We start from the raw sequence: 17597 nt of genomic DNA, 5'->3' as shown, positions 1-17597 counted from the left end.
ACACTATATTTGATGCTTAATGTATTTTTTTGCTTAATGTATTTTAATAAGATTGACACTTATCAAAACAGGTTTATAAAATGTTCCTATTATTTATACTAAAAAAGCCATAAACTGGAAGATCCCTGGGTGGCTCAGCGGTTTGGCACCTGCCTTCAGCCCAGGGTGTGATCCTGAAGTCCCAGGATCGAGTCCCACATCAGGTTCCGTGCACGGAGCCTACTTCTCCCTCTGCCTGTGTCTCTGCCGATCTCTCTCTCTCTCTCTCTCTCATGACTAAATAAATAAAAATCTTTAAAAAATAAAATTAAAAAATTAAAAAAATAGAAAAACCATAAAGAGATACGTCCATAAAAGTAAATTTGTCATTTCTGAAGCATGATAACCTGTACCTCAACATCATACTGGTATTCACTTTATATTTCTAAAACTAACTCTTTTAAGAATCTTTTCTTCAAACAGTATTGAAAAGGCTTTATTTTACAAGTATTTTCTACAAATACTATGAATCTGCTACCAAATATTACTTATCCAGAAAAAACATTTTATATTCACTTACTAAAATTAAGTCAGGGAAGTGAAGAAAGCCCCCTTTGGGGCACCTGGGTAGCTCAGTCAGTTAAGCATCTGACTTCAGCTCAGGTCATGATCTCAGGGTCCTGGGATCGAGACCAGAATCAGGCTCCCCAATCAGCCTGCTTGTCTCTTTATCTTTTTCTCTCTGCCCTTCTCTCCTTAATAAATAAATAAATAACATCTTTTTTAAAAAAGAGGAGGAAGAAGAAAAGCCCTCTTTAACTAGATTTGGTACATTTTGGCAGAACTGATATGGAATTTCTATTTGTGACAAAAAGTATGTCAAAGTATGAGGCCAGTGAACTATGTCAAGGTAAGATAAAGAGCCACTTCATTAGGAAAAAAAAAAAAAACACCACAAAAATATCCTTATAAAATACGGTCATTTCTTCTTTTCCAAATCACAAACAGCAACAATATCTCCAACAAATAATTACTATGAGCTGATATTTCCAAACGTGCTAAAAGACATTTTAAATATGATACAAGAAGTGAAAGAGCATAAATGAGAATGAGAATAACTCAGAAAGGAGGTGATATGAGACAGAAAAAAAATTAGGAATCAAAGAATATGTCATTCAGAAATGAAGACTAAACTGAGAGGAAAAGAGACTGAATAATGCAGCAGATAATGTCTCGGGAAAAAAAGAAGAGGAAAAGAAACATTTTTAATAAAAAAAGAGAAGTAGAGAGACAGACAGAACTTAAAAGAAATAAGCAAAGAAAATCTAACACGTATAATAGGGACCCAAAGAGGAAGACCAAAGCAAGCAAACAGTAACCACTAACAAGTATAATCAATACATTTTTTCTTTAAAAAATCACAACTGAAAGCATACTACACACCTGGAAAAACTGACCCAGAATAACCAACACTAAGATATATTTTGGTAAAATTAGTGGGATTTGAAGGAAAAAAAAAAAAAAGCCTTTGGGTAACCTAAATAAAAAGAACATATGACTTATAAAGGAAATAAAATCAGATGTCCAATGGACTTTGTCAGTAATCTGTAATGCCAGAAGGAAATGGAGTAATGTATTTAAGTTGCTCAAAGAAAAGCAAATGTGAGCCAAGATTTTATATCCTGCCAAAATGATTTTTAAGCATTAAGAGAGGAGATTAAACTTTCATTGACAGGTAGGAAATCAGGAACTATAAGACCCATGAGTCCTTTCTTAGGATCCACTACAGAATGAGCTATACAGAACAACTGGAAGACATCAACAAGACTAGCAAGGAAAATTAAATATATGCTTACATGTAGAACTAAGATTTTTAAAGGGATATAAGAGAGAGATTATATAGTATTTTATATACTCTGACAATGCAGGTAAAATACAACATAAAAACAGAAAGAGATGAGAAAAAACTTAAAACTTTTTCAGTAATTGTTTTGGTGAGGAGTTCATACTCTTATTATGAGTATTATTTGTGTGTAATATGGGACAAAGTAAATGAGTCATTATAAGATATTCTTTATCCGTAGCATCTTTTAGAAGCAGGATTCATGATATGGAAAAAGGAGGCAAAAGATAGAAGGTAGAAAGGGTTAAGCAGTCCTAAATTTGAATCGGAAGTATCAGTATGAGCCCTTGAAATATGTTAAGTAACACACCATTTTTTCTTTCGCTCTGTTCACCAAAAAGCTCTAAATACCATGATCAACCCAGCAGCAGTAAACATCACTATTTTTATTGTCATTTGGAAATACCACTGCCCATTTTAACAACACTAAGGCTCCTTAGAGAAATGTCTGATTCTATGAAGAGATTAAGATGAGCCTGCAACAATTAGTCATTTCAGAGAGTAAGAAAATTATTAAAGACTCTTTGGTTTTTCTCTTAGGTTTCTGACTCAGAGCCCAACTTGAAGAGATTCCTGCTAGGCAACAGAGGAGTAATTGAACTACTAAGATGGATAATAACTGCACTGGAGTGCAGTGCATCAAATATGTTTAAACCTATGAGTTCAGGGCACTTGGGTGGCTCAGTAGGTTAAGCATCTGCCTTCGGCTCAGGTCATGACCCAAGAGTCCAGGGATCGAGCCCCACATCAGGCTCCCTGCTCAGTGGGGAGACTGCTTCTCCCTCTCCTGCTTCCCCTACTTGTGTGCTCTGTCAAATCAATCAATTCTTTAAAAAAATAAATAAATATCTATGAGTTCATAATAATTCATCTCCCCCTTCCCCTGCCTCACATCCCCCCCCCAAAAAAAATCTAATTGGTCACCTGTTGAGGACACTATGGAATCAACTTATTTTGAAAATTGCTTTTTCTCTATATAAAAGTGGCCAACTAACTAGAAGGGAAGTTTCGTTTCTTTTTTTTTTTTTAAGATTTATTTGAGAGAGAAAGAGAGAGTGTGTGTGCATACACCCTCACGGGGTGGGGAAGGACAGAAGGGAGAGGGAGAGAGAAACAGACTGAGTGTGGAGCTCAACGTGGGGCTAGATCTCACAACCCTGAGATCACAGTGCATGAGCCCAAACAAGAGTCAGATGCTTAACCAACTGTGCCTCCAGGTGCTCAAAGTTTCTTTCTATAGAAGTATTCCAACAAAAATTTAAGAAGGAATGATAAAATTGGAATACCACTATTTTGTAACCCTTAACTAATTGAGGAACTAAGACTAGCAAGGGCTGCTAACACCATAAAAAGAAAGATAATCAGACATTATGGGCCTCTTCATAAACAAAGCAATATCACCCATGTAGTAGCTTTCTGAAAATAATTAAATCTGAATCTTATTAAGCATCTAGAGCCAACCCACCATAAATATGATTTCTAATTTCCAGTGGCAGTCTTATCGTATTAATATAGTAATTATACTCCAGAAAGAGAGATGAATCTTCTAAATCATCTAGTTTGCAATACTGCTCAAACTGTTCAAATATCACTTAATTTTTAAGTCATATTGGAAGCCATAAAAAAGCCACTGTAAATAACTAAGCTAACACTGCTAGACATCCTGGTATGTGGGTGCCACTTCAGATTAGAAACAGAGTAGAATAACTTGCACCACCATCGAAAGCCACCAACTGTGAATTTAGAAAAAGTAAGAATCAGGAATCTGAAGAAGATCTTAGGCTGACAATACTTTCCAATTTGCTTCACTGACAGTAAAAGAATCTAAAGCTACAAAAGTTAAGACTTAACTAATTAGCACTGAGTTTAAATTGTACTTCAGGTTTCAATAAACTCATACATTTCCATACTTACTGTCTTATGACTAAGAGCCAATAAAACTTCATATAGGTTAACAAAAACCAGTCACTTTAATCTTTTACAAACTTTTTGAGATTTTGATAATAATAAATTATAAAAATTCTAATAAAGCCTAAGGATTCCAAAGATCTATGTCACTATTGGTCAATATTTGTTTCATTATATTTACATCTTGGAAGGGTAGTGGTATACAACTATTATTTAAATAGTTAAGGCAAGAAGGAAAATGATATACTACTACTTTTAGGAAAAAATGAGTATCCCAAAAGAAATATGAAAACATTTACAAGTGAAAGATACAGGCAGTACACTAAGTTGTAAATATTAAGTGTTACTCACCGATTCCTTCTCCACAACTCGGTTTAGCATGACAACTGCTTTGGTTTTTTGCTGCCAAACCATGAGCCAGAAATGGCAACCTGTATTAGGAAGTGGACCCTATAAGAACAGAGAAGAAAAAGTAGATAAGACAAAGGAGATTCAACAAAGCTCAAGGAAAATTCCTTCAAGTATGCTCTAGTTTAGGAACAATGTATTAAATCCTAGTAAGTAAATCATGACTTTAAATCCACTTGAGGGCAGCCCGGGTGGCTCAGCGGTTTAGCGCTGCCTTCAGCCTGGGGCGTGATCCTGGAGACCGGGGATCTAGTCCCATGTTGGGCTCTCTGCTTGGAGCCTGCTTCTCCCTCTGCCTGTGTCTCTGCCTCTGTGTGTGTGTTTCTCATGAATAAATCAATAAAATCTTTAAAAAAAAAAAAAAATGAATCCACTTGAGTGAGATGCCTGGGTGCCTTTGGCTCAGGGCGTGATCCCAGGAGTTCCAGGACTGAGTCCCACATCAGGCTCCATGCATGGAGCCTGCTTCTCCCTCTGTGTCTCTGCCTCTCTCTCTATCTCTCTGTGACTATCATAAATAAATAAAAATTAAAAAAAAAATAAATAAAATAAAAAAAAATAAAAAAATAGGTCTGTACTAGTTGCTTATAAGTAATCAAAACTTTTTTTTTTTTAAGATTTTATTTGTTTATTCATGAGAAAGAGAGAGAGGCACTGACACAGGCAGAAGGAGAAGCAGGCTCTCTGTAGAGAGCTTGATACTGGACTTGATCCCAGGATCCCAGGATCATGACCTGAGCCAAAGGCAGATGCTCAACCACTGAGCCACCCAGGCACCCCCAAAACTAATTTTTATTAACTTAGGGAGAAAATGAATTTTTCAGACTCTCAGATGACTTTCAGTTGAGGGCTGGGAAGCCAGGCTTCAGTGGAACCAATGTCAAAGCAAGATCCTGCTCAAAGGAGTCAGCCTGGGACAGTGTTCCTGATGCTGTCACTACTATCACCTTCCTTTGCTGGCATCACCATACTAAGGTGGCCATAGTAATCACGTATAACCTATAAACAAACCAGCCTCAAAATTGTGGGCAGAAATATCTGACTGGTTATGTTGTAGTTGCAAAGGAGGTATGCAAAGGAAATTTCTGTATCTTTCAGCTTACACAGCAAGAAGAGAGGTCCTATGTGCCATGGATCATGGAAGTCATACAAAAGAGGAAATTTGTGCCATCACTGGCCAACCAGCCACCCAAAGTTAACTAGAAAAGGATTTCCAGGGAACCCTGGGTGGCGCAGCGGTTTAGCGCCTGTCTTTGGCCCAGGGCGCGATCCTGGAGACCCGGGATCGAATCCCACGTCGGGCTCCCGGTGCATGGAGCCTGCTTCTCCCTCTGCCTGTGTCTCTGCCTCTCTCTCTCTCTCTGTGTGACTATCATAAATAAATAAAAATTAAAAAAAAAAGAAAGAAAAAAAAAAAAGATTTCCAGAAAAAGCGGAAATTTCAAAGTGCCTGAACCACTATGAAGCTGTTAATCTACAAACACCACAGCATTGTGTGACCTCAATAGCAGACTTAAATGGGGCAATGGTTCATATTACAATACTGCCATGGTGGGGAAAGAAATCAAATCCAATTACCTTCACATTTTGCTTAGTAGTAGCACAGGGCAGAAGAAAGGGCAAATAAAAGATGAAAAGGCCATGGTCAAATTATAACTAATTTTAAAGGTGCAAATGAATGAGGCTCTATTGCAGCTAACATAAGTCAGCAGGCATTCTCCTCACGGACAGAGCAAGAGGCAGCTTTGGGGGCTGCAGGCCAGGTATCCCACAACTTCAGCTTTCTTTCTTTTTATTTTTTAATTTTTATTTATTTATGATAGTCACACAGAGAGAGAGAGGCAGAGACATAGGCAGAGGGAGAAGCAGGCTCCATGCACCGGGAGCCCGACGTGGGATTTGATCCCGGGTCTCCAGGATCGCAACCCGGGCCAAAGGCAGGCGCTAAACCGCTGCGCCACCCAGGGATCCCCAACTTCAGCTTTCAATGTCAAACATGGTGATTCACATGGTGAATCAAGGCTGAAAGCATCTTTTGGACAGTTGTATTCCCTGGTGTGTAGCAGATGCTCCATTAATATTATTTGAATAACTTAGAAAGTTATAAAAAGGCTAGAAATCTACTCAGAATCCTGAGAAATGACAACCAAATATTTGAAGATACTGTTCTCCTCACTCTATATATCTATTATGTGATCTACTTTAAAACAAAACAAAGGGTAAATGTAAAACAGGGCAATGAGAAAATCCCCAGAAAAATGAATGCTTTTTATTTCGTCTAAAAACAAATGGATCTAACGATTCACCAGAGAAGTCACTTCTTAGTGTGTATATATACTGGAAACACAAAACACATTCTATCAGTGGTTCTGGGGTGGGGGTGGGGTCTCTCTCAACTCTTCCACCTACAAGCAATACTATCAATTTTTTTTCTACGAAATGGAGATTTATACCAAGGACTGATACATTTAAAAAAAAAATTCAGAGGAAAAATATGACAAAAATAAGTAACAAAAGACAATCAGAACAGCTAAGGTTATAATAAACATTCAGCATCTCTAGTTTTCTCTAGTAAAATGTTCTTGGCCTTCAAAGAGCTTGCTAAGAGGCAAGAAGTCCTTGTCCTACTAACTGAAACATATTAAGTGCTACAAGTCCTACTAACTAAAACATATGAAGTGCCACAAGAGTAAAGGGTAAGCCATCAGATCTTCATGCTATAGCGGAGCCTTAAAAATGAGGACGGCACTGATATAGGGAAGCATCATGGAAGGACAGGGATCAAGTCAGGGTCCATTCCAAGCTGGCTTGGTTTAAAAAAAAAAAAAGAAGAAGAAAGAAGGAAAAAGAGAGTAAGATGTAGAAAATGCAGAATTTGTGAGTAAATGAGTCATCTGCGTAAAAATATCCAGTGAGGACCTGAAAAATATAGGGAAAGAATAAAAAGCTGAAAACAGCCTTCTGGGTCCCCCAGTTCTAAATACATGCGGCTCTATCAGGACACACAGAGCAGCCCAACAGGGACAGGACGCTTAAACACAATTAGTAAGCATTTTCTGTTATGACGGGATTTACAATATTTTATAAAAGGATTACTATTACTACTATTACTACTACTACTACAAAGTAGTAACAAATGCCACAACCAATGATCTATGGAGGGCTTACCACAGTACCAGGCACTATAAGAGTTTCACTCAACACTGTTTCACAGATAATATAGGTATACAACTATAATAGACATAGATATGTATATATAGACTTGGGGAGTTAAGTAGCTTGCCCAAGATCACACAGCAGTTTTATGATAGCAGAGCTGAATAATTAGGGCATGACCAATGGAGCCAATGGGGCTTCAAATTCTGGCTTCAACTCATTTAAATGGATTTGGTAAAGTCATTTAATGTTCCTGGTCTCTTTAGATAATTCCTCATGCATAAAACCAGGGTGATGACAACGTTTACAAGAGAGTTATTCTGAGCCTTAAATTATACAAAACATATAAAGTATAGAATGTTACAAAATTGCTGTTATTAATTTTATTTCCCACTACAATGTGAAGTTCATAACAACAGCGTTTATTTAATGTCTAATTTTTAAAAAATTTTAAGGGAAGGAGGGGCAGCTGGAGAGGAAGAGAGAATCTCTAGCAGATTCCATGCCTAGTACGGAGTCTGACTTGGAGCTCGATCTCACAACTCTGAGATCATGACCTGAGCTGAAATCAAGATTTGAATACTTAACTGACTGAGCTACCCAGATGCTCCACTGTTTTATTTAAACAATGCCTACCAGACAGTAGGTAGTCAATAAATCTTCATCAGATGAATGAACATCCAATAAAGTAGTTGGACTGGAATTTGGGCATAGATACTGTGAATCCAACATCTATATTTCCTTAAGATATAAGGGTTGAACATACGGTGCCAGAGAGCTGAAGTCTCAAGGGTAGAATGAAAAAGGGGGAAAAAATTCCTAAATCAGAATCCTGAAAATCACCTACAAAATTTGGGACTACAATGAGAAAAAAGAACCAATAAACAAGACTGGGGAAAAAAGGAGAGAAAAAGAAGAAGAAAGAAGTATGGTAAGTGACTTAGAGTAATTATTCTTTTCTATTCTTGAACATTATAGTTTTTTCAGGTACAAAGTAAATTGAAATTCTATAAATGAGTTTATTAAAAATGTCATGAATGTAAGAAAACCTCCAAATATTACAAAAAAGGCAGAAAATGGCAAATTAAAGTCTACTTATTCCTAATTCTTAAAATAACCAATATTAATGGTATATGTAGAATTTATTTAGCCAGTCCCTCACAGATTATTTCTATACTATTATTTCTGGCCTTGTACTATTAAAATTAAGTTGCAATAAACACTCTCATATATCATTATATCTGTACATATTTTACCACTAAGTTTTATAAATTTTTAAATCTCCACTATTTTGACTGGTGAAAAGCTCTAATTGATCACTGGTTTAAATTTATATTCCTAGGGACTAGAAAAATTGAGTATCTTTTCATAGGTACACTATCTACCTTTATTTTTTGCAGATTTTATTTATTTATTCATGAGAGACACAGAGAGAGAGGCAAAGACATAGGCAGAGGGAGAAGCAGGCTCCCTGTGGGGAGTCCGATGTAGAACTCCATCCCAGGACCCTGGGATCATGCCCTGAGCCGAAGGCAGACGCTCAACCACTGGCCACCCAAGTGCCCCACAACTTATATTTTGAATTTAAAAATCATTCACCAGGGGATATAAAAGCACTGTTCACTAAGTCTCTGATTTGATAAAGGGTAGCTGGTGTGGACAAACCAAAATAATTTCTATTATCAAAAAACAAAAGAACAGTAGTGCTCAACTATGTGTGTAGCCAGTGTACCATGCAAGCAGAATTTCACAAGGAACCATCACACTTGATGGTCTCCCAGACAGTATTCTGGGCACCTGGTCTTACCACCCTTGTTCTGAACAAATGCCAGACACCACCATCAAAGGGATGTTCATACTCTCTGAAAATATATGCCAGAGAAGGGCTTTCAAAGAGCCTCTGATTATGATACAGATTATGTGAAGAGAACTTAACAAAGCAGTAACAAATGCCTTGTATCAATATAAAGAAGATAATTTGCCTTAAAAGAACTAGCCTATGCCATTCATTAAAAAATTTTCCTTCTTAAAAATAACTTTAATTTCATGTTCACATACAAACCTGCAAAACCATATAAAACATCAAAATGTCTACATTTTACCATGTAACAACAGAAAAAACTGAAATAGCATTTCATTTCCAAAAGAAGTAAAGACATACTTTAACTATGTTCAAAGCAGACCAACCATAATAATTGCACTGTCAAGGCATTTGCTTCACATCACATCACTTGCCTGTGTTAAGATGTAACTCCTCTGCGCCTCTTCTATGTCAACTAAACTGGCATTAATATAATCATTTTCAGCATTTTGCAGTTTAACACGACTGTGATCATCTGAAACAGAGGATGACAAACCATAATTGTCATTTAAAACTTCCCATTTCTTTTTTACTTTAATATTAATGTTCTAGGTATTTATAGACTGATAGAACAAAACAAAGAAAAATAAATTAGCACCATTAGAGAGTTAAGTCAAATCCTAAATTATTCCTTTTCTTTTTGAAGTAAGTATAAAAATGAAATCTTTTTGTTTGTTACTGTGGTATTAGAAATGCTTTTGTTTGTAATACGATAGCTACTATAACTAGAAAAATTGACCAAAGAAAAACATAGTAAAAGGAATAAAGCACCTATCTTCCTAAAAGTAAAAAGATCATTTAGAGTCTTGGTGCCTAAGAACTGATAAGTCTATCTACAAAAAAAAACTGGCCTCAAATAGATGAGACTAGATTCCCATGGTAACTACAGTTCATTTTCTTCATTCCTCAACCGATCTGCATTCAACTATATTTAAGTAATTTTTTTAATTAACTATATTTAAATTAAGACTTAAAAATATTTAAATGCAGATGGAATATTGTAATTCTTTTTCTTTATTTTTAACTAGGCTCCATGCCTAACATGGGGCTTGAACTCACAAACTCAAGATTAAGAGTTGTATGCTCTACTGATTCAAACAGCTATGCCCTGGAATATTCTAATTCTTTATAAGACAACTAAAGCTCCTTCTATTACTTAGATTGTATTATAACACAATATACAAATATGTCTATTTTAGATATATTTCTACCTTTTAATTTTTTAAAAAGATTTTATTTATTTATTTAAGACAGTGGAGGCTGGGGTTGGGGCAGAGAGAGAGGGAGAGAGAGAAGCAGACTCCTTACTGAGCAGAGAGCCCAATGTGGGGCTTGATCCAGGGACCTCTGGGATCATAACCTGAGCCAAAGGCATAGAGCAGACACTTAATGACTGAGCCATCGAGGTACCCCATATTTCTAGCTTTTAAAAGTAAAAATGTCACCATCTGCAACAACATGGATGACCTGGAGGGTACTATACCAATTAAAATAAATCAGGTTAAGAAAGAAAAAAAAAAAAAGACCATATGACTTCACTTATACATGGAATCTAAAAAAACAAAACAAATAAGAAACTGAAACAAACTCATAAACAGAGAACAAAACCAGTGGTTGTCAGAGAGGAGGAAGGTGGGGAGGTGAGGAAAATAGGTAAAGGGAATTAAGAGTTACAAACTTCCAGTTTTAAGTCAGCCAGCCCCTAGATGAAAAGTACAGCACAGGGAATATAGTCAATAACATTGTAGTAACTTTCTATGGTGACAGACCTAATTACACTTATTGTGGTGAGCATTTCAGAATGTATATAAATGTTGAGTCACTACTATTGCACACCTGAAACTAATATATGTCCAATATATATCAATTCAAAAAAGAGAAGCCTCAAAATTAAAACATATTTGCAGCATATACAACCAAAGCACTAAGATATGAAGAGTACCTACAAATCAGTAAGAAATGGCAGGGAACCCCATTTTAAAAAGTGAACAAAGAGAATACACAAAGGACTTACAAATGTGAAAAACATTTGTTTAATCTCACTATTAATCAAAGAATGCAAATTAAAATGAAAACTTTTTTTAGTTAAAAAATTTTTGGCAAAGATTTTTTTTTTTTAATAATGCCCAGTGCTGCCCAGGCCATGTCTAGCCCCTTAGCAAGCACTAGATGAAACTATAAGAATATTTTCATATGCCTGGTTTAGAATAACAGGTGTAAATCCTTTAAAATCCAAGGTTTCCATTTTTGTGAATGAAACCAACGCATACAGCCAGACATAGCACAGGGATTAACAGTAACAGACACAAGAGGAAATAACACAAATTTCCAATATGTCCAACAGAAGGCAAATTACAGTATATATGAAAGATGTATTACACCTTGATGGAGCTATTAAAAACCATGCTTTAGGGGGAAAAAAGTAAAAGTCTCATAGATTTGGAACTTATGCTGATTTAAATATGTAGACTACAAAACTTGACCTTATATCATTTTGGTGGAAAAGGAGGAGTTTTCTCAGGAAGAGAAGGTATGTGCATCATAACAGAGTTAACACTGGCTTAGTATCCTAAATATGGATACATCTTCAGATGGAAGAATGTAACTGAATTTTAAACCATCTGAAGAATGTAACTGAATTTTAAACCAAACATGTTTGATGTTTAATTTTGGAGGATACATTCAATCAAACTGCTCCCTGAAGGAAATTTACACTAAATATCCTTTCTCTCTCCACTTTTAAACTAAAACAAAAAACTGTTTACATTATCTCTGTATGAAAGAAAATGCTAAATGGCTATAGTTTCACACATCAATTTATCTGAGATGTATGTGCTGGCCTGAACTCAAGACCTCTGTAAATATTACATGTCATTTGCCAACAGGAAAAACTAAGATCTTGTTATAGTAAATCACTTATACTAGTGTTCTCGGAAAGATGATGTCAGCAAGCACTTTTTTTTTTAAGTCACTTTTTTTTTTTAACAGTTTAATCACCTTTTAACTGTTAAATTATGTGAGATGGTAAAAAGGTCAGCTACCCAATTAGCAAAACAAAGACCATATATCTCCTAGAAAACACTGATGTATCAGGAGAATGTATGCTTTTACTATCCATAAAATTCTAGTTTCACTAGAATATAATACCAAAGGGATGTGTTTCCTCATGTTGTAATCACAGAAAGAACACAAACCCCAAAGGTTAATCATATCTATTGCACAAGTGAAAAAAGCAATTTGGCCAAAAGAAGCAAGAATCCATAAAAATTGGGAAGGTTCCTCTCCAGGAACCTGGGAATTGAGTTATCTTGTATGCCATCCAGAGTTATGGAAAAATCAAGCCCAGAGAAAGACCTTCGGCAGTTTGTTTTTAAGAGTGTTTGACACATTGCCCTCAGGACCTTGAACTAGAATTCAGTTGTTTTCCCTAGCTTTAAAATCTACATCATCTGTCACTTTAATACATTGAAAATACCGAATTATACAATGGTAAAACAACAGATACATTTCCTGGAGCCCAGTGGTCTGACCAAAGGGGAACAGGGTGCTACCTGAAAGACATCCAGAGTTCTGCAGAGTCTGGCCTCTGCTTCCCTATAACATTTACTTACATAGTCAACAAAAGCAAAGGAACATGAATTTTTTCAGGAAAAAATAAATTTTTAAAAAAATTTTGCTAGCAGATTAAGACTAAAAAAAGAAGGTAATCCTTGGGAAAACTAACTATTTAGAACTGGCTACAAATGTTGGTTGAATCTATATTTTCTCATCAGGAGTAATTAAAAACAAAACTCTCAAATTCACCTACATTATTAGAAATTTATTTTAATTCATCTGCTCTATAATAGATTAAGAAAAACTTTAAAGTTATTTAACTGATTCTGAAGGAAAAGAAAAGTAAGAGTTTCTAGTGTTAAAACATATCACGTTCAAATTATCTACAAAGATAATAACTATACAGTACATTTCAGGAAGTGAAACTATCAAAGCCTTTTTATGAAAAATTACGACTATGATTTATATTCTCTAGCAAAGATAACAGACAATGCCTCTTCTCCAATTAAGAATCACTTCATGTATGGTTTAAAGTGTGAGAGTGGACACAGGTCCCCTCACAGGTCCCCTGGGAGTCAAATGTCCCCTTTCTCTGCCCTGTTACTATCAGTCAGCCCAAAATCTACTAACTGTTCATTCCAAACCACCTTCTGACTTCTGAATTAGTACAAAAAGCAAAAATGAAAACACGAGAAAAGTTAAATGCTTTCTCCTCTCCCAGAGTTTATTCTGCCCAGAAACCTCTGAAATGAGATTATCACATTGAGTCCTTTGGCTCTAAATAATAAAACTCAAAGCCCACAGTACCTTATCATCATTAAGTAATTATATAGTTATCTTCCTCTTTCTTATTTTTCAAAAAATCCAGCAAAGGGAGAAAAATGAAGACCGTTCAAACTACATTGCATGAGATAACAAAAAGCAATCAAACCATGCTTCACAGGAAATCTTATTTTTCAATGTCTAATAACATCCAATAACACCAAAACTCAGCTATCAAGAATATGTATCTATATATTTTTAATGTATCAAACTGCTCCCCTGAAGGAAATTTACACTAAATATCCTATCTGTTCTTAATTCTTGCCACCAAGTGAATGAAGAAATGCAATATCCAATAGAATTGTAGCTTATAAACTGGATAAAATTTGAGCAAACTTCTGATGAAGATTCCCTTCACCTCCCACCCTCAAACAGTATGTTTTCTGAGAAATGGTTTCATTTGTCAAGAAATGACGCTCTAGCTGTGGCCTGAGCTGACAATACAGATTAGCTTCCTCTTTCAACAATGTCATAGTAAGTCTTTTTTTTTTTTTAACATCCCTTACCCCCTTCATTGATTCACCTTTCATCATTATTGTAAAAAAGATCTCCTTTTGGAAGGTAAGTCAAACAGGAAAAAGGATTCACACTCATCATTAACTATCCTCCATAGGTTATACCACAATAGAGATAAACAATCATTATAATCAACTGGGGAAGAAGACTAGCTCCATTAGTAAGTAATACAGCACTGAAAGACTTTCCCCTTTCATTCTTCTGTCTCAACCAGGGGAAAACTGTAAGTTTTCAAATACTGATGCCTATATTTCCATGTTTCCTCCCTGCAAGAATGCAAAGCATTTCATAGATATGTTTATCCTCCTTGACTCTACAAATTAAATACTTGAGACATAAATATCATTATTTTTCTCTCTCGAATCAAGAAATAAGTCAAAAAGCAAAGCTAGAACTAAAATCCAAGTCACCGTAATAGCACTACCATATTAATGAAGAATCACATACTTTAGTATTTAGTACACACAGAGAATTAACATTTTAATTGTTTCTTCTGAAAATAAAACTTGATTTGATGAATAGTTTCTTTACTGATGACATAACCAACTACGACCACCACATAGGATTTAGCACCTATGATGTGTCAGGTACTATATGACACATCCTACTACATTTCTGCTCTCAAGCCTCACAACCTTATAAAGTTGACAGTATCATGCTCATTTTACTGACACTTGGGGAATCCAGTCATTACCATACACACACTAGAGAAGCACAAGAGGAGATTTAAACTAGGTTTGTACGATTGAGGAGATTATTTTCCATACTACATTATCTCTGATATGTCCAGGTTGGTTACTTTACTATCCTTTGCACACATCCTAAATTCTTTTTGGAAACACCTTTCACACCGTTCTTTCCATCAGGTATGACTACTGTCTTCATCTCTGCAATACAAAGCTCACTTCCATGAAGATCCAGACTAGGACTTAATCTGCTCTAAATAGCCTCTCTGAGGCTACCACCATGAAGATCCATTCTTTACATTTATATTCTTCAACAACTTTATATACAATTTTCATTCAAATAATATATTTTAGGAGCCAGGCAAGTGACATAAAGATAACACATAATTTGTTTAAAGCTTTTTAAAAGAAAACTTTCTAGGGGTGCCCAGGCAGCTCAGTTGGTGAGGTGACCAACTCTTGATCTTGGCTCAGGTCTTGATATCAGAGTCATGAGTTAAAGCCCTGCATTGGATTGGGCTGCATACTCTGTGGGGAGCCTATTTTTTTAAAAAATTGAAATTAAAAAAAAGGAAAAAGTTCTATTTTTAAAAAAGATGCTATTTATTTATTCATGAGAGGCACAGAGAGAGAGAGAGAGAAAGAGAGAGGCGGAGACATAGGTAGAGAGAGAAGCAGGCTCCTTGCAGGGAGCCCACCCGACGTGGGGCTGGATTCCCGGAAGTGGGATCACATCCTGAGCTGATGGCAGACACTCAACAGGTGAGCCACCCAGGTGTCCCAGGAAAAAGTTCTATTAAGTAATTCCTAGTGTCATCTTTATTAGACTATGTGCTGTAGGAAGAAAGCTGACCAACTGATACCTGAGGAAGCTGAGTGAGATAAGCAGGCTTCACTAAACAGATGAAGAAGGAGCATACACACAAAAAGGAGTAAAAAGGAATATCATGAAGGACTGGCAAATTCAAAAAGGCTGAAGAGTTCCCAAAACATGTTAAGGCTACCTCAATGAAGCTCTTTAAAGGACTGACAGAAGCACATCTGATTTCAAGAAAATAACTACCAGCTGGAGGAAGAAGGAAGACAATGCACTGATGCATTAACAGTTCAATCTAGAGATGAGTACAGAACCAAACAGTGGCAGGAATGGAGACAGTTACAGTGAAGCACATCGTGGGTGCACACCATCACCAACTTGCTAACCAAGTACGCATTGTTCAAGAAACACCGAGTAGGTTCTTCTTCAAACAATAGGTTGACCATCTGTGACTTCAATCTCTTTCAATCCACCAAGATTTCAAGTTCCTAAACTTGATACGACAATATTAATTAACTCTGTCTTCCACACATCTCCAAATTGAAAACAGATCTTTAGCCCAAAGAGTCTCTGCAAAGGAAAGAACACCTGGGAAGTATCTTAAAAAAGTATAAAATCTATTAATGTACTATGGAACATGGACATCTTCCTCTTTGATACTTTGTATAAAATAAGACATACTAAATTTAATTATCAGTAAGTGTCTCACTATATTCCTAGAAAGTCAGAATCTCTCCTTTAAGGAGAGATAGAGCCTAAAACGGGGGAGGGGGGGAGGGAGGTAGAGGGAGTTGGGGGAAAGTACTTTCCTTACATCCAAAAGTCCATGGGACACCATGGAAACAACATAGACCAAATATTTATTAAATTCCTTCTATATTCAAGGACGGCTCTAGGGGTTTAGGACCTAACCATACCCTTGTGAACCTTACAGAAAGGGAGATAGCAATAAGTAAAACAACTAAATAAATGTTACACAGTAACAAATGCTATGGGAAAAAAAGCCGAGTCATGTTAGGGAGTGAGGCAATTCTAAATAGGGTAGGCAGGATTCCCTAGGGTAGGCAGGATTCTCACTCTCACTGAGACAGTGACATTTAAGCAAAGACTTGGGGGTGGTCAATCATGTGAATATTTTGGTTAAGATCTTTCCAAGCACAGAGTAAATACCTTAAGGTGGGTATGCACCTAAGATATCTGAGGGACACAGATAATAGAGCTTGAGCCCAGTAAACAAAGGGAAGAGAAGCAGGCTGCAATTTAGGTTCAGAGAATCAAGAAAATCTGTACTGATTCATTTGTCTAACTTCATAAACTTGACTGAGAGAAAAAGTTTGTACTTTCACCTGAAGTGTTTACCTAGAAGAGTGTTCTAAACAACTTAGGTAAAAAAATAAAAATAAAAAATAAATAAACTTAGGCTGGCAACTGTTCAAGCATTGTTTAGACAACAAATTCCAGAAAATTTTCATATTCAAATTATCAAAATATGATAGAATTTTGTTAGAATGACAAATCACTATTAAACCATTCTGAGGGGATGCCTGGAGGGCTCAGTGGTTGAGTGTCTGCCTTCGGCTCAGGGGGTGATCTCAGGGTCCTGGGATCGAGTCCCACATCCAGCTCCTTGCAGGGCACCTGCTTCTCCCTCTGCCTGTGTCTCTGCCTCTCTCTGTCTCTCTCATGAATAAATAAAATCTTTAAAAAAATAAAATAAAATAAACCATTCTGAAACCAACAGAGGAGAGGAGATTATGTTAGCTGACTTGAAGAGTGACCTAATTCAGCAAAAAGAACAAGCTCAGACACCTCCAGAACTTCTCAGTAGACCTATCTGGAACTAATGAAAGAAAATGGGTGAGAAGGCTAAGGGGCCTAAAGATGTAGATTCTGATGTCTGTCCTGGCTCTACCAACTTATGTGACCACAGACACAGCTGTGATTTATACAGAAAAGAGCAACCTACTACTTGAGAAACATTATTAG

At 36.3% G+C, this 17597-nt stretch overlaps 1 protein-coding gene across 2 annotated transcripts in view; it reads right to left on the bottom strand.

Moving 5' to 3' along the window:
* The window catches only part of PTPN2 (protein tyrosine phosphatase non-receptor type 2), an 86580-nt gene that overhangs the window by 29096 nt on the left and 39887 nt on the right, over window positions 1–17597 (bottom strand). For both annotated transcript variants that reach the window (XM_026005997.2, XM_026005996.2), the window contains exons 3-4: window positions 9590–9690; window positions 4142–4240 (exon numbers count right to left, since the gene is read on the bottom strand). In XM_026005997.2, the coding sequence (XP_025861782.1) occupies window positions 4142–4240; window positions 9590–9690 (200 nt within the window). The remainder of the gene's footprint in view (window positions 1–4141; window positions 4241–9589; window positions 9691–17597) is intronic.

Source organism: Vulpes vulpes, chromosome 13, assembly GCF_048418805.1.
Source record: "Vulpes vulpes isolate BD-2025 chromosome 13, VulVul3, whole genome shotgun sequence".
NCBI lineage: Eukaryota > Metazoa > Chordata > Mammalia > Carnivora > Canidae > Vulpes > Vulpes vulpes.
This window is presented reverse-complemented; position numbering and strand designations above follow the sequence as displayed.